At 41.6% G+C, this 24,673-nt stretch overlaps 2 protein-coding genes across 9 annotated transcripts in view; one reads left to right on the forward strand and one right to left on the reverse strand.

Annotated features, from left to right (window-relative positions):
• The window catches only part of SESN1 (sestrin 1), a 78,003-nt gene extending 71,213 nt beyond the window's left edge, over positions 1–6,790 (forward strand). For all 5 annotated transcript variants that reach the window (XM_009093096.4, XM_018917696.3, XM_018917681.3 and 2 more), the window contains 6 exons: positions 721–963; positions 2,203–2,350; positions 3,190–3,302; positions 3,540–3,730; positions 3,961–4,105; positions 5,672–6,790. In XM_009093096.4, coding sequence (XP_009091344.3) covers positions 721–963; positions 2,203–2,350; positions 3,190–3,302; positions 3,540–3,730; positions 3,961–4,105; positions 5,672–5,758 — 927 coding nt within the window. In that variant the 3' untranslated portion in view covers positions 5,759–6,790. The remainder of the gene's footprint in view (positions 1–720; positions 964–2,202; positions 2,351–3,189; positions 3,303–3,539; positions 3,731–3,960; positions 4,106–5,671) is intronic.
• ARMC2 (armadillo repeat containing 2) overlaps positions 1–24,673 on the reverse strand; it is an 81,111-nt gene that overhangs the window by 9,766 nt on the left and 46,672 nt on the right. For 3 of the 4 annotated variants that reach the window (XM_018917652.3, XM_018917649.3, XM_050973132.1), the window contains 6 exons: positions 21,298–21,613; positions 19,769–19,891; positions 17,871–17,984; positions 16,380–16,512; positions 14,239–14,396; positions 9,993–10,167 (listed from right to left, as the gene is read on the reverse strand). In XM_018917652.3, the coding sequence (XP_018773197.3) occupies positions 10,034–10,167; positions 14,239–14,396; positions 16,380–16,512; positions 17,871–17,984; positions 19,769–19,891; positions 21,298–21,613 (978 nt within the window). In that variant the 3' untranslated portion in view covers positions 9,993–10,033. Of the gene's footprint in view, positions 1–2,301; positions 2,416–9,992; positions 10,168–14,238; positions 14,397–16,379; positions 16,513–17,870; positions 17,985–19,768; positions 19,892–21,297; positions 21,614–24,673 lie in introns of those variants that run through there. The other variant, XM_018917640.3, reaches the window with a different exon arrangement.

Here is a 24,673-nt window from a genome sequence, read left to right on the forward strand (position 1 = left end):
CTAGGGGAGTGGTGGTGGTACAGGACAGCCAGGACTGCAGCACCAACAAACCACCAAAGGGCTGCTTCTTCCACCCCTTCTGCTCTCCTCTGTGCCCTTAGCAAGGAGCACGTGGGTGCTGGGACTTCCTCTGTGCTGCCTGGCCTGGTGAGAGGTGGTGGCAGGTCCAGCTGAGGCAGGACGGGGAGGGTGCACGCTCTGCCAGAAGGCCCTAAACCTCCCACACTTTCCTGCCTGAAGGGGAAGTTGGGGTTTGAAGCTTCTTGTTGAATCTAGAGCATTCCACCCACAGGGACAAGGTGGAGGGGAGCCTGTGCCAGGTTTTTACACAGCAGATCAGCAAGGAGTTGCCTGGGTTTTCTGATACTGTAAAGACCATTTGAACAAACATGCAGCAGTTGTGGTTGCATCTTCATCAGAGGTGTGAAATTTCAAAGCAAGTCAGTATGGCCTCAATAGAAACCATACAGTGCAAAAGAGAAGCCCCAGCTTACTCAATTGCCCAGGGACAGAGAGGGGAGAGAAGTTGTGTCCTTTGTGGCATAACTATGCAGGTCTGTGTCTGGCAGGTCACTGAGCACACTAATGGCAGCACAGTCAGGAAGCATGTTTGGATGTCAGAAAAGTAATTTTACCTGTCAAAGAAATGTGTTGATAAACTGCATTAAGGTAGGGTCAAATGAATGACTTTAATACTTTTGTCTTGCATTATTTTTAAAGCAACTTCTGAAGACAGAAGAGAACAGCTGGTCCCTGGCAGAGCTGATCCATGCAGTCGTTCTCCTTACACACTACCACTCCCTTGCTTCCTTCACGTTTGGCTGTGGGATCAGCCCAGAGATCGACTGTGAAGGGGGTCACACCTTCAGGCCCCCCTCTGTCAGTAACTATTGCATATGTGATATAACAAATGGCTACCACGGGGTGGATGAAATCCATGCCAGCCCAGCTGGAAGTATTCCAGTAAGTGTCTTTCTGAATGAACAATCTCTTCCAATAGTAGTTATTTCTTTGTAAACTTAATATCTCTTTTCATTCTTTTGAGAGCGGGATTGGTGAGCCTAATCCAGATGTGGGTATTGAAAAAATGCATTTAGGAGGAGCTGAAATGATACTGGGAAGCTGGGGAAAGCTACCCAAGGGAGAAGCAGACAAATCTCTGTTGTCTTTTTTTTCTGCCTGTCATTCATAAAGGTGAACTGAGACGAGTCCCAGCCTCAGCTAGTTCATGACATGTGTCCTGAGCGACAGTGGCCAGGAATGCTTTTTTTAATCCATGCAGTGGAAACTTGGCTCTTCCTTTGATTCTAGGCTCTGACTTTTTTGCCTTGAGGTGTTTGTCATGCATCACACAAAGGATCATTTTTAACAGATCATTCACAACTTTGTGACTCTCTTTAAAACACTCTCTCCCACTTGCAGCAGTTATGTTGATCTGGACTTGTTTTCCTTTGGTGAGAAGAATGATGTGAACTAAGTGTTGGTTTAAGAACAGCCATGAGGGTGTTCTCACTGCAAGATCCTTGCCTGTGATATTTTACTGCAGTGGTGTGGGTGGCATTTAAATTTGTTTGATGGAGCTTGCTGACTCTCTGAAGGACCAAACTGCAAAAGGCAGGGAGGAAAGGGGCAGAACTGTATAAATGAAAGATAATTTTACTCTACTTTGGTGCTGATGAATGTTTACAAGATCAATTACTGAATTTTTGTGGTGGTAAAACAACTGTTGTGAAAGACGATTATCTTGCACCGGCTTTCTTTTGAGGCTTCATTAAATCTGCATTTATACTCACCCTTCCTTTTTTCCTTCAATGTTTCTTCTCTGTGAGCAGAGGAGAAGAAAAATACAGTTGGGTGGTAAATTGTAGTTACTTCCTCTATCAAAATTTCTGTTACAGCTCCTTGTTTTTCAGTTGCTGAACATTTAGACTAAGAGAAACTAATTTTAGCATGAGAACAACTAGTTCCAAAATGATTTTTAAATCATGCTAAAAATACCAGGGGTCTAATTGAGAAAAGATGATGACTAAATGTAAACCATTGTGTCAGTACAGGTTTCTTTCAAAAACTGTGTTCCTTGAAAAATCTTTATTTAAAGATGTAAAGGACTTCAGTTGTGTTTAAACTTTCTGGCTTGGCAATTTCTGCCATCATTGTCAGTTCCTGTTGCATGAAAATGAAATGTCTTTCACTTCTTTTTAGTCCACAGAGTCTGTCTGTGAAGTTGAAGCTCTTATGGAGAAGATGAAGCAGCTGCAGGAATGCAGAGATGAAGAGGAAGCCAGCCAAGAAGAGATGGCCACGCGTTTTGAAAGAGAGAAGAGAGAAAGCATGTTTGTGTGCTCTTCAGGTAGTGCAGATGCAGTCTGTATATGTATTTATTAAGACTTTTCCAAATTATTTGAAGAAAAACTCCTGCAAAAGGGGAAAGAAGTGCTATTAGATGTCACACAAACATTACCATTTCTTTGAAGGAATCAGGATTAGGGATGCCTTGTTTTCTTCCAGGAACACTTAAAAGAAAGTAGTGCCAAGATTTGTGTCTGCTTGCAGACACACCATAACACTCTGACCAAAACTGTGTTTAACAGAAATCTCCAGAAGAGATGGAATCTCTCTCTTGAGAGTTTTAGAAGTTTCACAGGAGATTTAAGCATCTTGCAAGATGCTCTAAAAAAAGACACTTGACATGCTTTGCTATTTAAGTATATGAAATTACTTACATTACTTTTCAGATGACTCAGAGACAATACTTAATCTATTACAAGTTTAGGGTTGTAATGGGCTCTTCAATACAATTTCCTTTAAGACACTCTCTGCATGGGAGTCTCAGAAGTCTCTCTTTTAATAAGCTCTCTGTTCCAAGCCAGGTTTTTCCCCTGACATTTTTATAGCTCTCTTGAGTTAGGGGGAAAACATCCCCTAGATTCAGGGAATAGGGTGGAGACTGCAGTATAACAGAAGGGAGAAAAAAATGTTTGTAAGAAAAAACCTGAGTGTTTTTCATGGAGTTGCCTCTGAGCATCATAGCTGCAGTCACAGAACTGTACCAGAGAATCTCAGTACGGGTAATTCAGTGAAAATGTGTTTGATTAAAAGCACAGAGACCCATTCCTCTGCAGGAGTTCTGCTCATACACTTCCAATTTGTTCTTTCCAAATTGTGTGAAATTCTGTTTGACAATAACAGAAGATGAAGAATCTGCAGCAACAAGAGATGTGTCTCGGCACTTTGAGGATACGAGCTATGGTTACAAAGACTTCTCCAGACACGGAATGCACGTGCCCACCTTTCGTGTTCAGGTAAAAGGCTGCCTGCTGCCATAGGGAGGCTCAGGGAGCAACCTGTGCCAGATACCAAACCTGGAAATGGCTGTGTTCTCACTGCCCCATGGGTGAGGCTTAAATTAAGCCAGCAAATGAACAACCCCTACCCCCAGTGGATCTGCCCTGGGATCTTTAACTGTACTAAAACTCTGGGTCTTCACAAATTTATTTTATTTCTGAAATGCTTCATTTTGCATTTTTACTTATTCTAAGGATTATTCCTGGGAAGACCATGGCTATTCCTTGGTAAATCGTCTTTATCCAGATGTGGGACAACTACTTGATGAGAAGTTCCATATTGCTTATAATCTGACTTACAACACAATGGCCATGCACAAAGATGTGGATACCTCAATGCTAAGACGAGCTATTTGGAACTATATTCACTGTATGTTTGGAATAAGGTCAGTTTTACTGGTTTTGTTCTCAACACATTGGCTTTTCTTTCTTGGGTTGAACCAGGACTATTTATTAAGCAAACGTGCAGGTATTTCTAAACATATTTTGTTTATGAGGGAGGGTCACTAGTGCTACACTTACCTAATAATTTGTTTTGCCATAGGAACTTAGAAACAATGCGAGTGAAATAACTGCTGCTTGAAAATGAAAGTGTTTTTCTTTCAATTCCAAACAGATACGATGATTATGACTATGGTGAAATTAATCAGTTGTTGGACCGCAGCTTTAAAGTTTATATCAAGACTGTGGTTTGCACTCCTGAAAAGACCACAAAAAGAATGTATGATAGCTTCTGGAGACAGTTTGAACACTCTGAGAAGGTACAGTTGGTGTGTGTGCTGAGGAACAGCCACGGGGCCCTGTCTCCCTGACAGCCACACAGCTTAAGCTTTAGCTGGTGCTCCTGGGGTTCTGCTCACACTCAAGTCATTGGGAAGTGTCGTGTTCCCAGGCTGAAATAATCTCCCCTGTCCTGCCTGTCTGCTGGCTAACAGCTGACAAGGACTAGGCAAGCTCTGAGCAGTACAGGGGGTTAGACATGAGAATGGTACAGCTTCACCTCAACTGCAGTCAGTACTGCCTGTATCCCAGAGAGGCAGGAAAGTGGTGCACAATCCATCCATCCCTTGGCAGCAGACCTGAAACAGCTCTCTGGCTGGCCCAGGGTCTTTCCAGTCCCCTGGTCCTTCTGGCCTGGATAGCCCCAAAACAGCTTTTTTATCAAAGCCTAAAAGCTCTGCTGCAGGGTTACAGCCTGAATTACGCCTCCCAGTCACATTTCCTGCTGTTAACTCCCAGATACTGAATCCATTAAGTTTATGTCCTTCAGTTTTTCTTTGGAAAGATATTTCTTGGCCTCACTTTAAGTCAATGCTGAAACATAAAGATGCAGAAATCATTAATGCTCATATCATTAAAGGCTCTAGTTCTTGATAAAGCCCTTAAAGAAGGGTCCTGTAACTACAATGATTTAAGATTGTTCAAGTAAAACACTGCCTATGTTTTGATTAGACTGACTGTGATAGATGAGCTTTCCAAGCACACAAATCCTTCTTTAAAGCCCAATCTTTGCATCTCCATAGCCATCAAAAGCCAAGGCTCATTCACATATGTGTCACTGAACGCAATAACCTTACATTCTCACAGAGATCATGCAAATGAAACCACACACAACCCTTACATGCCAGAGCAAACTCACAGCAGCCTGCTGTCAGTGAAAAAATACTTTCACACCCTTCCCCCCACAGATTTCTGATTTCATTCTCAAAGAAATGCAGTAAAGGCATAGAGGAGATGATGTGGGGAACAAAAATTCTTAGCTCCAGTAGCTACTGAACACCTGTGTCTCAGTAGAGATAGAGGGTTGATGGCACTTGAGAGGTTTTCTGGTGCTTCACCTTGGCCAACCACTCTGTGTTGTTTCTCTCTCAGTCCCCAGGGACAAATGTCCTTATCGCCTCTGCCTTTGCTAGCACCTCTCTCTGCTCCACAGGTAGTCCCTGCCCTTCTGCCTTTAATCATTAGCCTCACTGACATTGAACAAGGTGTGCATATTGTGCTGCCAGAGAAGGTCTTGTGTGCTTGAAAGCTTGTCTGTTTTTTCCAGCTGAACCAGCTGGTCTGCTAAAGGATAATTTCCTCTTCCTATGGCCCTGGCCCTATGTAAGTGTGCCCGTGGGCCAGTGCCACACTGTGCCACAGGGTGTGACATTGGTTCCTCTGCCCCCCTCAGTGAGCTCCACAGCGAGGTCTGGCTGGTGACACAGGCAGTGCTCCCCTGCTGCTGCTGCTGCCCCAGCACAGTGCCCACAGCCCCCGGGCTTCCTGTGGCTGCAGCGCGTGGCGGTGAGCTCGGTGCTAAAGCAGAACTTCTTCTCTCTCTGAAGGTCCATGTCAATTTGCTTCTGGTAGAAGCTCGGATGCAAGCCGAACTACTTTATGCTCTGAGAGCTATTACTCGCTATATGACCTGATGTCTCTGGCTGCCTGTCGACGTTGGAATGTTCTGCAGCTGCAGTATGGCAGAGGAAGATACGAAGCCTCAGGACCAACAGTAGCTATAAGTTAAGATGCCCATTGTGCCATAACTCCTTTAGTTTCAGCTATTTCCATGTTTGGAATATCATTGCTGCCGCTGGGCAGTGAACGCTTGGCAGTTGACAGACAGGGTTGTGCAGAAGTGCTGCCTGCTCCTGGTATTTTGGCTTTAGACAGCCCGGGACATTCTCTGAACTTGTGGCAATATAGCAAACCATAGATACATAGATCTTGTGTTAAGGCAAATACTGCGGGAGTCGGAGTGCAAAAAGAACTGGGACTTGATGACATTTGCTTTCCCTACGAGAATAATTCTAGAAAATCTTGATGCTGCTATTTGTGCAGGTGGAGTGAACAGACCCAGGCTGTTCCAGTTGAGCTAGAAGTGAAAGTGAGCACTGCTATTGTCTGAGCCTTTATTGTGTGTGGTTTCAAAAAAGCCTTGTTATTTAGATTCCCTGTTCAATCAGAACTAAACCTCTTCTATCCCCACTGATAATTTGAAAGATAGCAGTCAATTTTCTCAACTAGTTTAGCCTTAAAAACAGGGTGTTTGTTCAGCATTATTTCATGAGCTCCAAAGTGCAATGGTCTTCCTATGGAAAGAAGGGGACTGAAGTCCTCAGAGCTTCTTAGAGATCTACCTACACAAAGTGTCGAGTAGCCTTCTTGTCCTCCTTTTCATGGATGAACCAAAAAGGAGCTAGGAAAAGGTGTGGGAATGTTGTTCTAGACTGCCAAACAGTCCTACTGTATTACATGCCCAACGCTGGTCTTAATGATTTTTGCAGTTGCTTAAATAACTAGGCTAAAAAACATCTATTTTTAGTAAATCAAAACGTGATTAAAATGCTGACATTTAATATACAGTGGTTTTGGAGAACACATGAATACTTTTGTATGAGTGTGAATTGCTTTTTAAATTTGTCAGTATTACTGGTATTTTTGAAATAAAGGTAACAACTTTTTCTCTTGGTGTTTCTGTGTGGGTTAACTTTAAGCTTCTGTTCTTACTGGTTGTAAGACCATTTAAAATGTTTGAAACAGTAACTGAGCAAACAGTTAAAATCGAGGGCCATGAATTTTTTAACTGAGTCTAAAATGGTGGAAGGAAAAGTTTAGAAACAGAGCTAGAGTTTCACCAACTGTAGTGGGAACGCCTCTTCTGTACTGCTGATATTTTCACCCATTTGGACAAAGCTCTCAGGCACAAGGTGTGATTCTTGGGGTGTCTGGTGCAGGGCCAGGAGTGGAACTCGATTATGCTGATGGGTCCTTTCCAACTCAGCTGTTTCTATGATTTTCTGTGATTCTGTGAAATGGAATTTCCCAAGCCCATAAGCAGTTTAATTTCTGTGCTCTGGCCTGGGTCTCAGCTCAGATTGGTTTCTTTTTCTATAGAACCTTCTGAGAACAGTTTTAAGTTTGCAATCCAAGGAGCTAAAATATCTAAAAAGATCTAGGGGAGAAAGATTAATAAACTGTCAAAAATTGTGACTAACAGGAAGCATCTGGTGCTTCCTCTTAACTGAAAATACAGGATTTTTAATGTTCCAAAAACAGAGCAAAACTTTCCTGTCTTAAGGGCATTGTAGAGCTGAGCTGTGCCTTTCCAGTCTGTGAACAGTTCCTGCAGCACTTCAGTCTCCAGGTGCTTTCTGAGGTCAAAGCTAGACATGAATTTCTCCAAGAAACCTAAACTGGCCATTTCCATCCTATGCTCTCCAGCCACATCCAAGTGCCCTCTCACTTTTCAAGTGGTAAACACTGCAGTGGATCTGTGTGTGAGTGGCTTCATCTGGTCACAGCTGCCATCAGAGCAGAAACCGCAACCTGCAGGCAATCCCAACTCCCTGCCCAGTACTCCTGGGCAGCTCTGGCAGAGCCCCAGCCCGTGGCTGTGAAGTGCAGGAGCCTCTTGTGTACATCAGCTGTGGTGCTGGCACCTCTTCCCAAGGGAGAACAGGAATGGGCTCCTGGACACCAGAGAGCTGCTGCACTGAGATCTGTGGCAGAGATACCCAACTGGTAAACAATGTCATAAGAACACACCTGAAGTCCAGCATTCTGGGGCTGCTTCTTACTACTCACAGATTTTTCTTCAGAGAAAGACAGAGGCTGGTATAGCTCGACTGGAGGGGTGCCCAAGAGTCCTGTGCCACCCTCTCTTCCCAATCCAGCTCCTCTGAACATGCCTCTTCCTGTACAAAGGCCAGAGCTCACACATGGTGGCTGCCCCAGGATCCCCAGCTCTGCCCAGCTGCAGACACAGTGCTTCAGGCTCTTGGTTACAGTTTTATTAGTAGTAACTGACATAATTAGTGTTGTACTTGAACAAATCTTAATTGCCCAAGCACCACCTTGCCTTGAGCCAGCCATCAGTATCAGCTGCCTTCTGACAGAGATTCAGCCCTTGTCAATTCTGATTAGTCCTCCTAACAGGGCTTAGCCACAGGGGCCTTTTCCAGGGCCCCCACCCTGCCCTGTACAGCCGGATGTTTGCCTGCCTTGCTGTGACACAAATGCCAGGAACAAATGCCTCCAGCTTCTTCCCCACAGGGACTGCTTTCCCATCATCCTTTCTTTAAAACTCTCTCAGACCAAATCCATTCTTTTCTCCCAGAAACAAATGGGACATTGAAACCATTTATCTTCCCTTCAACTTCAGCTAAAATTAAAATGGCAAAAGAAGGGATAATAATTGAGATATTTTTGAGCTGAGCAGATCTGTTGTTGGAGCCAAACCACACTGAATGCCGAGCGCTTCTCTCCTGTGGATCAGCCTGTGTGACAGAGGCCACCACCACACAAGCTCCCAAAGCAGGGCTGAGCCTTGCTGGGCACAAGTAACACCTGAACTGCTGAGACACAAAGAATGGAGCAAATTTTATCACTTTCACTGAAGTTTCCTCCTCACCACTCCCAAAACCTGGACCATGAAATCTCCCTTTCCCTGCCCTGTAAAAGCAAGGATCTAAACTAGGAAAGAAGTCTCGCTACTCTTTTACCATGGTGCTACTTCCCAGCCTCTCTCTCCTCACCTGGAAGCAGAGGTCTGGGCACTATCAAAGGTAGAGAGAAAGTGCCACTGAGGGAGCTGTGAATCGCTGCCTCCCAACAAATTCCTCCCGCCTCTCCCAGGACTGCCAGGCTGGAGCCGCTACTGGTGATGCTGCTGACCGGTGGGAGCAGGAGCCCAGCAGCCCCTGCACAGCTGTTTCATCTCTGTAATCTGAGGTCAGGAAAGAGAGAAATGGGTCAGGGCTGTAAAGCTCCCTGTGGCCAACTGGGCTGTGAACGCTCGAGGCCAGCGATGCGCCTGCTGCTCTAATCCATGGGCTACAAGCCTGGACTTTTACACGCTGGATGGATGAAACTGAGCAATAAACAAGCCAGCAGCAGTCAGGGGGAACAGGGAGAATGAGGTCTGTTATGGCCCCACAGACAGAGACACAGGTTCAGGGGAGGCAGCTGGCCAAGAAATCTGAGAGGTCGAGGCACACAGGCGGCTCCTGGGAGTGTGGGACCAACTGAAAGAAGGTAAAATCTTCTCTGATGTCAGGGATATGGGTGTTTTGCCTAAAGATGGGAAGTCCCAATTCACAAAAGACCAGCAGAGCTGGGCCTACATCCCACCAGCATCAAGGCAGCAGCTGGGTTAGCTGGGATACCCTAGGCCCTAGCCCCAGTGTCAGAAGGAAAAGAGGGTGACTTTCCCTGACCACAAGAGTGAAGCTCATGAAGGAACACAGGACAATGCCTCAACAGCACCAGGTTACTCTGTCACAGAAGTTCCTTAAAGTAAAAGCGTATCAAAGTCTGTTGGTGAGATGTGGCTCCAGGCACATAACATTCATTTGCACAGCATTTTTGGTACAACAGAGGTCCAAGTACACACTCATAACTTACCTTTTAAAAATTAGAAGTTCAGCAAATATTTTTCCAGTGAAGAAACAATGCAATTACTAGACAATTCACACTGAACAGCTGCTTCATCAGCTCAGGTATATTGTAAAAAGTAATTACACATGTAAAAATTTCATACAAGCTCTTCAGAAGATAGTATCCAGTACATAAATGCCAGACTTTCTGACTTTTGTTAGAATAGTCATGCTCTCCAACAAGCTTACCACTGGCAATGTACAGGTATATTAGAAATAGACAGTTTACCTGATAAAAACACCCCGACTGATTAAAATGGAGTGATAGACTCAGCTGGAAGAGTGATGGCTTTGAATTCTGTCAAGAAGTTTTTCTGCCACGGGTTTGAACTCTCTTTCCCAATATACTCTTTGGCAGTCCTTTATACCTTTGTCAAGGCTGCACTCCAACTCTACCTCTTCATCTGTAATCAAGGAAATACTGTCATCAGTTCCAAATAAAAATATACTCAACTATGTATTTTGTGACACATGCAGCTTACCAGCTGTGTATGCTGATGGCTTAAAAACAACCTCTCTTGAGATAAGTTAAGCGTCATTGTCTGAGGGTCTTAGATTTAATTGAAAATAAAGGATGGTAAGGTCAGTAGAACAGTGAAAATGGTACTGCAAGTTCTTTTATTCTCACACCTCACAGGTGTCTCTGAGACAAAAACTGTCTCTGAGATTGATCATTTACTGTGACTGTCAGTCCAGAAAGTACCCAGGGTTTAATATTGCCCACAGCAATTTTGCTGAGATAAGCAATCCATTCATCTAACTACAACTATGTTTTTCCTGTCCCAAATTGCTCAGCTAATCTGGAGACTCAAACTCTATCTACTCTCACACTGAAGGAACTTGAACCACACTGGTTACTGTATTTACTGATGCCCTCCCTTCCTCACAAATTTCAAAAGTAGAACAACAGGACAGTCTTTATTAAAGACAATGTTAGGAATGAAAGGAAGTCCTCAGTCATTTTCTCCCCTCCATTTTGCTTGGCACTGGATGTGGCAAAGAGACAAACTCTTAGAGAAAATACAAATCAGTCTACAACCAGAAGCATTCTCCTGAATCAGGAATCCACAAACACAACTGATAATGCTGAATGTTTTCACACAGTTTAACAGAAGGATATTTGACAGGATTTAGGCCATAAACAAACCTAAAATGAAGGTAGAATCCTGCTCCAAATGGGCAATACTTAACCCGTTGCCTAAACTATGAAAAAGCACCAGATTCACAATGTGTTAAATAAGTAACTCTGTAAGGGAGCTAATTGCAGAGTCACAGCAAATAAAGGCAACTTGGGGCTGAAGAGGAACTTCAGGTATCCACATTTTGAATCAAACTTTATGGAGAAAAGAGATGCTCCAACAGAACTTATTCCACCCAAAAGCATGCCAAGGTGCCTGTGAAGATCAGAACTGAGACAGGTATGAAGGAGGAAATGACATTCCTCTGTGTCATTTCCAGCTCACACAAAGTTACCAGCAACTGCAAACAAGTGGCTCCTGTGTCACTACACTGCAACTACCAAAGTTAAACAGAGGCTGATGGTGAGAAAGATTCCAAAAGGGGTTCTACAAAAGGAGATGACATTTAGAGTCTTTCAGTAATAAAAGTAAGGGGAAAAGAACACCCATTCTTTCAAGAAGGATGTCATATCTCTGCAGGAAAAAAGCTTGTAATCAGAGATAAAATCCAGCCTCTGACATCAAATTTATATTTGATGATGTCATAGGGTAATTTAGGTTGGAAAAAACCTCTGGAGCAGAGTCACCATGTATCAGTTTGCTCTAGTCTACTGTTGAGTACTGAATACTTTCTAGGGCAGCAGCCTGTTCCAGTGCTTAACTCCCACCACAATGGAAATCTCTTTTCCTAATGCTTAATTGGAATTTTGTCTTACTGCAACCTGTGCCCATTAGCTCTTGTCCTGTCAATGGCACAGTGACCCAACATACCTAAAACCAATCTCAGCAACAGAGAAGCCAGAGACCCTGAAGTGGAAAATAAGGGATTATGGGATTTGTTTTCAAGGAGAATTGTTTTGCCTACTCCTGCTTTTTTCTACCCAAATTAACTCTGTTCAAACACAGAGTGAGAGGCATTTCTCCCTTTTATTAGACAGCTGTGCTCCCCAGAAGTCAACTGAATATTTATGGAATCACTGAGGTTGAGAATTCCAGCCTACAAGAACAAGGGTCAGAAGCAGTTCAAAGCTGAAGTGTTGAACTGAAACAGTAAATTTCCCAAAGCAGAACGTGAGTAACACTGTGGATCAGCGAGGATCAGTGTTCCGCATGCAAGCTGTGCATCCTCAGATAATTTAATTTTCCCACGACTCTCCTCAAAAACCAGCAATATTGGGTCCTGGCCAAAGAGCATATGTGCTGGCTGCAAGCCCAGGAACAAGACAAACACAGTGGGCCTGCATACTGTGGGGGAAACGGGAGACTGGAGTGCAGACTCCTGCTGTCTGCAAGGGCTGCCCATCCTTGAAACACTGGCAAGACAGGGGCTGGCAGCCCTGGAAGCTCAGTCGTGTCATGTAAGAGTTCACATGGACTGAGATTCCAAAATAACCTCCTGGAATTGATAGTGGAGGTAAAAGTCAGCACAAGAAAAAGTCTGGAGAGAGAGGGAGAAACTTTCTTTTTGGTGAATGACCAAACAGAAAAAGTTCCCAAGACAGAAGCTCATCTCCACCGCTGCCCGTGACGGCCTGGGCCAAGGTAAAGCTGCTGCCAGGGGCCTGGGAACAGCAGCCTCCAGAAGCTCTGAGCCAGCAGAGTGACATCAAAGTCAAGAGCAGCTGAAAGAAGGTGAATGACAAGTGCCATTGGAAAGCAGGGCTACTGCATCCCAGGCTGCTGGGATCAGGCAAGGAAAAAGAAAAACAAAGAGTGCCCTTTGTTCAGCCTTTCTCTTGGGCACAACATCTTTCCAGGCCGCTTCCATTCCCTTTTGCTTCCTTGTATCTTTTGTCATCCTGTGCCAGGTGGGGGAGGGAAAAATAAAGGGGAGGAGGCCAAGCACAGCAGGTGAAGTGAGGTGTCTGCTGTGCCATGCTCCACTTTTTCCGCTTCCTGAGGGTGTGCTGACGCTCAAGTACAGTTCACTGGCTGTCAGCAGTTGCCTCCTGCTTCCTGAATGATAGAATCAGAGCAATGACGGTTCAAGGCTGTTACTGGACACAATGGGAGGAGGAAGATGTAGGACAATATCAACCAGCTGCTATTACTAAGATTTGCTGGCTCTCTGTACACAGAGGAACCAGATCCAATGAATACAATGTGATTTTTTGACAGCTCCTCTTCTTACTACAGTGTGAAGAATGACTGGCCTTCTGATTTAATTCTAACCTGTTCCTAATTAATTACCATTACAGCTGCATTGCAATCACAACTGTAACTGCAATTGCAATTGTACACAGACTTCCAGTTGATGAAAGTTCTACAATTCAATGAGAGTTACAATTGCTATCCAGCCTGGACTCTGCAGTCAAATCAATTGCTTCAATTAGCAGTGTTAAACGCAGAGGAAAACGTATGCATGCACTTTCTAAAACAAAGATGTATACCTCGTTATGTGCCAGAAAATTCAAGCATGATTGTGGCTGTAGAGTTTGCAGATCTCTTGCAGAATGTTAAAAAGTGCAGCAATAACCTTGAAATACTGCTATTTTCTGATAAATAGATGGAATTACTGCACACTTTAAGATAAAGTCCATCATAGCAAGGAATGCAATGCAAGGAACTATTACAGCAGCGAATATCAGTAATTCTGCCGTAACTGGAACAAAATCCTCACAAACCCACCCACTTTTCTGATTGTCTACAACAAAAGACTCTGAGATCTCACCTTCTGTCTGGGTCTGACAGTAAGTATACATCTTTAATCAATTTCCAATTAAAACCATATCAAACATAGTTAGTTTCCTTCAATTTGATTTATATTTTAAAGATTTTTTGAAAGATAATTGCAAGTGACCTACCCAAAATAAAATCATAAGCAAAGCAGTGCTCAAAAACTAAAGGAGGAAAATTACATATACTGACTACAGGACTATTACATAGCCATGAACTATGTAAAATTTGAAGCAAAAGTAAATGCCCGGATGAAAAGATTCCACTGGGTAAGCAAATCAAGGTCCTTACATTAATCCTTCAGCCTTGTGAAGCAATAAGCACACCCTTCCTGGCTTTAGGGAGCAGATGAGATATTGTCAGGCTGTTGTCCTTGCCCACAAGGAGACCATGGAGGGACAAGAAAGGTGGCCAGGCAGCAAAGTCAGCCCGCTGCACCCAGAAATGCCACAATCCCCAGGGGGCACAGTGTGTGCTGCACAGGGACCCCTGTGCTGCTGCACAGCCCACACTGGCCAGCCACTGAAAGCTGCAGGACAGACTTCCCACCCTAATCCTGCCTTGATTTTGCTCCTTCCGTGTCTTTTATTGAGGAAAAGAGCCCAAGACTCGGAGTCTCACCCAGAAGTGCCGTGAGCAGCATCAGCAGCGCGTTGGTGTTCCCTCCGAAGCAGGAGGCCGCACTCGCCATGTTCTCGCTGTAGTTCCACAGGGTTTTGCAGATCAAACACGAGAGCTGCCAGTCTGCTGGCCCAAAGTCTTGTAAGCAGTCAATCAACCTGTTGGTGCCAAACAAAACCAGTGGTTTGTTCCATGGAATTTAATCCTGAGCTCTTCAAAATCTGGCAGTCTAGAAATGTAAGCAAACTCCGTGGAAGCTTGCAAGAAAATTCTACATTAATAAACTTCAGATGCTACTTTCTTCCCCCTTTTCACTAAGTGTAGTTCCCCAAGGACGTGGACATGCCTTTTGTGTGTGCCTGCCTGCAGCTGCCCATCCGCAGTAACTTTCTAACCCAACTGACCAATTTCACTCATATACTTTGCAAATGTAACCATTTCAAAAACACTAAAATTCCATCAAATTTCATTACAGTATGTGACTGTCCCAAATCTGTGACTACCACTAAAGCAGAGATTGCAAACCAAGCCAAACTTTATCAGGCACCAATGATTCATCTGGAAAAGGTGGTGGGAATGCAGAAAAAGCTTCAGTCAGAATATCCATCTCACTACACATCAGATCATCTCACCAAAAAAACAAATCCAAAGGAATCTGCTACATCCATGATCAAAGAATTACCTTTCACATTCAGTGAAGTCTCACAGTTTTGCCGATCCCACACGTTCTTTCATTTCCTCAGCCTGAACTCCCAAGGGACCCCTCTCAGAAATGCCTGCTTTACTAAGGTGTCCCTGGTGACCTCTCCAACAGTAATCCTTCACTGCTGTTCTCTCCTTCAACCTTAGGAACCCCTCCTTCCCTCACTTCTCCACTTCACAGAGAGATTTATAATCTCTTGAATGGTAAAGGATAACTACTGTGTTCAGGTATGGCTGGAAATATCAGTCACTGAAGACCACACAAACAGAGGTTTGCTTTTTTTCCTCCTCTCTGAAGGCAGTCATTGTGGAACAATAGGAGGCAACTAATGAAAAGCCAAAAGAACTTGCCCTAATTTTTTTAAATGTAACTCTCTGAAAAGACTAATTCCCTATTTTCTTTGGGCCACTATATATTGGTACAATAACCTCAGTTCCAAAAATCCATAGAGCTAGTTTGGCACTGTCAGGATGATCTCCTTAACAATCACTTCCAAATTCTCTAGATTCATTCCATGCTGTTACTGGTTTTTGTTCCTTCCCTCACAAGTTTTCAGACACAGTATAGAAAATTCTGAATTTATATGGTTCTATTGGCTACAGAATATTCTATACAATAGAATTTTCTTACATTTATTATTAAATGTCCCAGCAACTTATTTTTATTCTTCTTTTCCAGCTTTATATTGTAAGTTAACTAGAACATGGGAAGGAAGGACGAGAAGACTATGCATTGTTTACAGTGTATAAAAAAGTAATTATATGATGTATGAACAGGAAAGCATTTCAAAGTGAGGCATATTGTTTCACAACTGTGGGCTGCACCAGCTGCTTTACAAGCACAGGAACATGATCTTTCATGTCGCTCCAATTAAGCTGGATCCGCTATTATCTGAACATCAAAGCCACAAGCGTTGCATCCACGGTGCTTTTTCAAGGTCTAATATCCCTTACAATGTTACAGTGCCCTTAACTTGAAGTCCCAGAGAGAGGAGACTCAGGAGGTGCCCCTGCCAAGCAGGGAACTACATCAGGTAACTTTCCCTACAGAACCAAGTGGTTACAAAAATTGCAAGGGACCATGTGGTTTATAATTCCCTGAAGTACCTTCACCGTGCCCCAGACACACACTGACTGTGCTGTTCACTGCAGCCCACCTAGGATCCAGTTGAGCCAAGCACAAGCAGCTGCTGCAAAGCCAGGCCTGAGTTGCTTTCTTCTCTGTCTCTGCTGTGTACATCACAGAGGGTCTTTGGGAGATTTTTCTGCAGGCTTTGGCTCTTATGAAAGGCTTGTTCTCAAAGAACTTTAGATACCAAGTATCTGCTATGCTGGCATCTTTATTACAAGCTATTGATTGCAACAAAAAACAATCCAATTGAAACTTTTTGGCCAAACTACTCAAAATTACCTTTTCTCAAGCACAATCAGGAACTTACTTTCCAATTCCTCCTTCTTCCATGAGAAAAGCTCGTTTGTTCTCATCTACTGTGAGATTGAGCAGAACTCCACAGGCAGGAAAACAGACCTCTCGGTTCTTGGAATCCAGCAGAGCAATCACGAACTTGTATACTGGATTGTAAAAAAGGAAACAATATTTATTACAAGGAAGATGGATTTACCATACAAATGGCATTACAACACACTTATTAGAAAGCAGTCAAATGCAGGAGACCCTATCCAACAATTCACCCTTGTAGTGCATTACTGTGACATTTGTGGAGAAGGCACATGACAGAGCATCATCATGCTGAACACCAGTTCCTTCAAAACAACAAACCAGAAATTCTAGTAATAAAAATACACCAAAGAAATGTGTATCAATTTAGTTTGATCAATTTAGCCCATCGGAAGAGGCTAAATTGATCAAACTGAATTGAAGCTTATTTCTTGAAAGTATCACCTCTTCTTCCATCCCAGAGTCAGCAGAAACTGCAAGGATTTGGCATCTGGCACTCAGAAGGGGAAGCTCTTCCCCCTGGGAGTGCAGAGTTGTCCCAGACTGCACCAAGTCCAGCCCAGGGCTCCCGTGGGAGCAGCATCCCACAGCACCTGCTGGCACTGACTGCAGAGCTGTGCAGCCAGCCCCAGCCAGGGAGCTGGGCTGGCCTCTCTGAGAGGAAGTCTCTCAGCAATTCCTGAGCTTGGCACACCAACACCACAGTCTCTCTCAGCTGGAAAATTTAGTCCTTTAACTGAGATTGTTCACCAGAAACCAGCTAATAAGGGTCACTTCTCCCTTTATATATGGTGATGTGCCACCCCTGGAATAAAAAGCTGCATACTGGGACATGATCACCTCACTTTCAGCACCAAGAGGCAGAAAAAAAAAATTACAATGAACTGGTGTCTAAGCTGATGACACACCTTCTGTGGATAGCAAGGTGTTGCCATTTTCCCCAAAGCTCTTTAGATACCCAAAGCAAAAGGACTTGAGAAGACTTGTATCCTACTTCACCCTGAGGCAAATAGGAGGTCTTTGCTGAGGCAGTCAAATCCTAGCCACATGTTATGAAATGCTAACAAGCTGTCAAATATGGGAAAAAAAATCTGAGATTATGAACCTAAATGAGATTTTAATTGGATTTTAATTTTGTATCATATCACTACTAACCTGCAGGATCTGAAAAGCTATTTGAGTAAAGGGAAATTTCAAATTTGAAACTTCAGGAAAAACAGAGTTTTTGTAATATTTACCTATGTGAAAGTACCATGGCATATTTTTCCTACTCCAATATTTCCATTTTAATGAAACTGAAATAAAATGGTATTTATAAAGACTATTATTGGATTCTAATGCTTGCCTAATTTGCAAAACATCAGGGAAGATTGATTCTACCCTTTAAGAGAGACATCTTATTAACAACCTTTTCTTTTTAGAACCGTGGACATTTAAAAATAGAACTCCTACAAACATAAAAGTAACTCACTTTTTTTCTGCATGATGAAGTCACGGATCTCATGATACTGGGAAAGATTGCCAAAGACTCTGACAGCCTCCACAACTACATCCATATTGTCACTCATTAACAGCTTTAAGAGCACTGTTGGTTTGCAGAGAAATTAAATAAAAATTGTAAATCACAAATACACGGCTCTTTTTTATCAATGAATATCAGAATGCAAACAGCAACAGCAATAAATGTAATAAATGGGAGCAGTTGTCTGTCTGTCTGGTGGCAGCAAAGGGGGTGAGCTGATGGTAAAACAAGAACAAAATTGTTCTGTTTGGCTTCGAAGATAAAACAAACCACTCCAATATGGGACTAAACACGAACAAACGAGGAGTTATGGAGACAGTCTAAGCACAGTTGTAATAAGGGGAGCCAGTTTTGCTATGCAATTTTGAGTGGGCTCATTTGAAAATCTAGGAAGAAATAATTTTAAAAATGTTGTAATATATAAGAGAATTGATGAACAGATGGTCTTATGGTGGGATGTCTCCTAAAGCTCAAATTATTTTCTGACATTAGCTCTGTTTTCTCTCAGTGCTGCTATAAAGCAAACACATTTTCTCTCAACAGCTACTTAATATTGTCCCAATCTGATGCATTCACTTCCTTGCTGCTTTTCTGCTTGGCAGTTTTACATATGATCAGTGTGTGCTTCAGCAGTAGGAATGAGACCTTCAGCACTTCCTAGGAAGAGCTACAGTCATGGAAGATTTCGGTGCATGGCAGAGGAGTGATGTTACAGAAGTTACATTTATCAGCCTTCTGTGAGTACAAAGCAAAACACTAAAATTAGTCCATCACACAGAGGACTCACATAAGTCAACCCTTAGCCCTTCATATGACAGAAGAGATTAAAAAATATACAAGGGAGGTTGGCTTTGTCCTCATTACTTCTGCCTCTGGATGTTGCAATACTAATACTGAACACACCTTGAACTTGTCTTAAAAAGACATCTGAAGGGATTTTGTCCACCACTCATATCTAACAGCAAGTATTCTCAACATGCCTGCAGGAGCAGAAAGCCTGCTGGTCTTGCATCAAAAGGTTTCCTCTTTCCTCAGTTGAGGAAGGTGAAGGGACTGGCTCCACATGCCAACAAACAGGATAGAAGTAATTTGTTTTCAACCAGCAACAAGAGGCAGCTGGCTTATAGGTGATAAAATGAGTCATGACAGAACAGCAGAGATGTTACCTACAGAGAATATGATGTCTACCAGCCCAGGCACTGGGCTGACAGCCAGGATATTTTTTCCTTTTCCTCATTCTACCTGTCGTGTGAACTTCAGGTTCTGCCTCTCCCCAGTGTTTGGTCTATTGAGACAGAGAGATGTGCAAGACACAACCTCTCTATCTTTTGCACAACATTAACACAATAGTCCCAGAAATCAGTGCAATTCCTACACATAACTGATTGCTGTCCACCATGTCAGAGGGGAGACAATCACTCAATACAATATTGCCAATGGATTTACAAGCCAGAAACAGACAGAAATCTGATTTTACAGGTATAGAAAGTAATAAGTAGAAAAAAACCCTCTTGCCAAACTGTGATTAGAAGGAAAAAGCAACATGATTATTTTGGCTCAGGTATATGGATTTTGAACAAATCTGGTAAAAAAAATGCTGAACAGAAAACAATATTGCAAATTCCTCTGTGGAGGAAAAGAAGGGATTTTGTGAACAATCCAACTATTTTTATATATGTCATACTGTTTAAAAAAAAAAGGGGGAAATCATTATTGAAAGAATTTAGCACTATGAACTTTATACTCCTGCAATATAATACCACAAAATGTTATGTGTCTTTCTGTTGTGTCAAAATATTTCTGCTTTCTAAAAGTTGTACAAAAAGTACTAGTTTAAAAGTCCTTACTTTCAGCAATGTGTAGCTGCTTCTCTTGAACTGCAGAATTCTCCACTTGGTAGTAGGACAAATTGTTGATTGTTGTTGCAGCATTGATGACCAACTCTTCACAGGCATCAACTGATTTGTATTCTGAGAGTAAAAAAACCCCAAAACATATGTATGTTATCTACATATGTTATAGCATGTGTAGATAAACACACACACATGTCTAATTTTGCAGTGCATTAGATCCCAGAAGCAAAGTGAGCAACAGTTTATATGGCTGCTACTACAGTCAAACCTTCTGTTGTTCACTAACATGGCAGAAGCTACAGAAACACCTGATCAAAAATTGCAATAAGAACCATTCTTTCCCATTATTCATTTAGAGAAATCATTGTGACTCGGGCAACATAGTTTAAAATTTAGTTAGTTAAGACATTTTACAAATCCTCTTTGCTGTTTTAAGATGGCACTGAGGAGATTCCACGTGCAGAAATAGGGCTGTGTGATTGACATGGAGAAAAAATGGTTAAAAACCACTTCAACAATATCTGAAAGATTTTTCTCTCAGACTTCCTGACAGAATGTTAACACGTATAAAAGTCTGAAAGACTTATTTGTCCAAGGTCTCTGGCCTCAGAAGCCAAAAGTGAAAGAAATAAACGAGGGGTAAGTTCATAGAGAGACAGAATATTTTGTAGTAAACTGACTGATAGAGTGCTCAAGAGGAGGAGACTGTAGCAGACAGAAGCTCTGAAGGTCAAAAGCACTTACAAAATCATTAAGACAGTTTCAACCTATGAGACAGAACCAAGTTGTGAGTCTGACTTGTCTCATCCCTCATGACTGGTAAGACAGTGTACAGTCAGGTTGATCACCTTAACATAATATTAATGTTCTCATTACACAGTAAAATATACTGAGCTGTTTAACATGTATCTTGTCACAGTTAAACTCTGTTATGGGCCAAACAGACCAGCCCTAGTCTGTAATTAGATTTACAAGGGGATCAGTAAGTGGTAAAGGAACTGCATTTAATTCATCTTCCATTTCGAGGGAGACACTCTTCCATGTGAAAGTGATAAAAGATTGGAAGACTGAAAAAGAAGGAAAAAAATAAGAGAAAATTCTTTGAAGAGGCTGAAAGTTATGGGTGCAGAGAACAGAAACTTACTTAATCCAAAACAGTCACAAAAAATGCAAGCCTTAAAAAAAAACAAACCACCACCAAACACATCTATATAGCACCTGATAAGAACAAACTTTCCTTATATATTAACTCTCAGTGATACATGTTAAAAATAAAATTTGTTTGCTTGTCTTTAATGATCCCATCTGCAAATCTGATCACTGAATTAAAGACTTCTACAACATATTTCCCCAGATACTGAAAAGTCAGTACCAAAGCAGCAGTCCTTCTCAAGCAGGCCTCCTACGTAAAACAGTGTGTGAACGTAAGCCAATTGACTTTGAGGTTTTTTTTTGCAATGGAAAAACTTAAACTCTCCTTACAGGCTGAACAAAGATAACAAACACAACATAAATGTTATTACCTAGTACTGTAACAAGTAATCCTACAACAGGATGGGCAGCTGCCAGAGCTGCACCTACTTTAGGGTGAACGGAGAGATTGGCCAGCACTCTCATCAGTTTTATCAGAACATCTTCTGCTTCTGAAGGATACTTTGGTTGGTTTTTTCCTTTTCTGTCATGGTGCCATGTCAGTGCATTCAAATCAAGTTCATAGTAGGTTTGGAATAATGATGTCAAGGTGTTAATACTTTCTTTTTCTTTAAAAAACTGCTCCCGGGATTGGTCATTCCTTGCTGTTAAATTACCAAGAATGAAGATGATACGGACAACCAAATCCTGTAACAAAATAAATAAACAAATCATGTTACATGGAAAACATCAGAAGGTGGCAGCTGCTTAAAAAGATGATAACACTTAATTTGCTTCCTAATTCAGATAACAGCACAACACAGATCCAGAACAACTGAAGGAATGCCAAGCACAGCAGCTAGAAATAATTTTTTATGCTACCAATTTTCATAACCTGAATTACAGAAGAAATCAAAAACATCTGACAGAACTGACATACCACTGGGGTAATGAGTAATGTAATATACTTGGTAGAGGTCATCTATTTTTACGAAGCCCACAGTAATCTTAAAACATCTTAAAACCACACTTTATATAACTAGAATAATCATATGGGCCAGAATTTACTAATCTTTCAAGTAAGAAAGTTTCAGCTGTGACAGGAAGAGACCACAACCTTTCCTTTTCTAGGCCTGGTAACCATTTTAGAGGTTAAACTCCTTCCCCTTGATTTGTTACTGTTAAATCCAAATCAGGTTTTATTCATTTTGTTGTTCATTCTAATTGCTAACAGATAGCTTAATTATTTGTTCCTGATTTCTACCAGAAATATAATTTAAATTCAGTGGTCTGTCATTCTTCAGTTCCTTCTCTTTCTCCTTTTAAAAACAGGCACCCTACAACCTTGCAATTCTTCATAACTTTTCAAGAATCCCAGAGACTGGGATCCCCTTTCTGTCCTTTTGTAAACACCAAAAGGTAAATTGCATCAGCTGGTTTGATGACATTTAATATGCTTCAGCTTGTTTATTAGTGACAAAAGAATCCAGACTAAAGTAGAGATTATTAATTTGGTCATACATAACCCTTTCAGAAAAAGAAGCAGGAAAAAAAAGGCATTTCACACTTCACTATTCACAGCACCTGACAGTAATGCTCAGCTTCTTCTGAACACCAGAGAAATTATTTCCTTGTTGTCTTCTCACTTTACTATAAAAAGTTTTGTTATTTTTTATGTCCCTTTGTAGTTGCACCCCATATTGTGCTCTGCTGGGGTTTTTTTTCTGATTTTAAATGCTCTTCCTACCCTTACACTTTTATCATTGCTGAATGAGACCTACTTTCTATTTTTGTGAAGTATTTTGAGATCTCACGATTTAACCAAGTTGCTCTCCTAAAGCACTTTCTAGCCTAGCCTCTGTACATAGTGAGATAAAACCTTTTAGTGGCAAGACTAGAGGATCCTAACTGAATGACATTCAATAACATCCCCATCTTTTTCTTAGTCAACAGTATGTGACAAGAAAAAAAAGTGCTGAAAGTCTAAAATGACTCAAGTTTAAACTCCTTGAAACACTTCCCTCTGTCACTTGCATCAAAATCTACTAATTTAAAATAAAAAAAAGTCTGTAGCTTTAGCTTAATGGTGCAGGTAAAGTAACAGCATTTCTTCAAGTACATGAGAACCATCTGCCTTTAGCTGCTAACCTGCTGTACTTGCACTAACCTAGAATTTTACTAAACAATTTTTATGCTGTTTTCTTCAAATATCATATTTACACATATTCTAACCCTCCCTGGAATCAGTAACATAAGTTAACCAGGCACAGTCTAACTTGTTAAAGTATACAAGCTAATACTGAATAAAAAGCAGCACCTCCTCCTTTGATACCTGCCTTCATCTGTAAGTTTCAGGTCCTAAGCCTCTGCCACAATAACATCCTCTCAGGAAGATGAGTGCTATGCCTGAACATAAGAAGCAGCAGTCTCTTACATGAGGAAATGGTTTTCACATTCATGTATTTAATAATATCACTCTGTAGGACACACTTCCAGTTTTTTTTTTTAACTAGGCATCACATTTTTGTTACAATCTAAATGTCATCACGACAATTTTTTTTATGAATATTCTTAATGACTAACCACTAAGAGCTTTCACCTTTGCTGCACAACACCCAACTCACAAAGGCTGTAAAAATTTGAAACAAACAACTGATGAATCAGAAGAGAGAACTGAAAAAAGCAGGCAATCTAGTTTGACTCGTTTATATTGACTTTCTAATTTTGGTCAAAATGGTATCAGCCCAGCAACAGCTCTACCCAATCAGGAAAGAGACAAACAGGTACCACACAGCAATCAACTGATATTTTGAGAAGTGTGATCTCAGCTGTGCTTTCCACCTACAGCCCAGCAAAACAAACTTATAAAATACTTCTTTTTCAGCTAAGCACATCCGGCTTTAATAGAATAGTACCAAAGCTGCATTATCTTTCAGTGAAAATTTAACTAGCAAGGACAAAGAGGAAAGCTGTACAACTTCTCCTGAGTAGTACACTGCTCAAGGATTTGTATTATTTTTGGCTATATTTCTTTAAATGCTCATGGGTAAGGACTGCAAGAGTAAGAAACACTATCTTAGAATGGCTGTGTAAAAAGATACCTGCAAAGCTACATGATATCTTGAAAATGCTTGCAAGACCAAACCTGTGCAAGGCCCATGGGCCTTTCTGTAGCAAACAATCAATATAATAAATGAGATTACTGTTCATTTCCACATGTCTGGAGTATTAACTGCATATGGAATTCCAGACATTCTTTCACACTTACAGAAAAATTACATTTATCAGATCAATTTATATCATATGGAAGTTTAAACATGTATTGCACCAAAGACAAACTAGATTAAAGATAGGAATTACACTCAGTTATTTCATCTTTTTACAGTGAGGCATTCATGTGAGACATGCTGAACACAGAGTGTTCTAAAACCTGAGTGGAAGGCTATATATGAGAGCACACAGCTTCACCTACATAAATAAATTTCAACAAACAAATGAAGAAAAGCTTGAGAAGATCTTTTTATTTGCTTCCTATTTGTGAAGAAGCTGATATTTTGGGTTTTGAGGTGGTAATGGCACTACATACTCCATCAACATTTAACTCTTATTCTTCTGGCAACTGACACATAAACACTTGACCATCACGGATATGAAAGGTTTTTTTGCTGATCTACTTCTAAAATTCTCATCCTTGCTCTACCCTAGTAGCAAAGGTACCCCATGGACCTGCTGAGTCACAGAACCTGACAACAGGTGATCTTGGCAATA

This window comes from Serinus canaria, chromosome 3 (assembly GCF_022539315.1).
Source record: "Serinus canaria isolate serCan28SL12 chromosome 3, serCan2020, whole genome shotgun sequence".
Lineage (NCBI taxonomy): Eukaryota > Metazoa > Chordata > Aves > Passeriformes > Fringillidae > Serinus > Serinus canaria.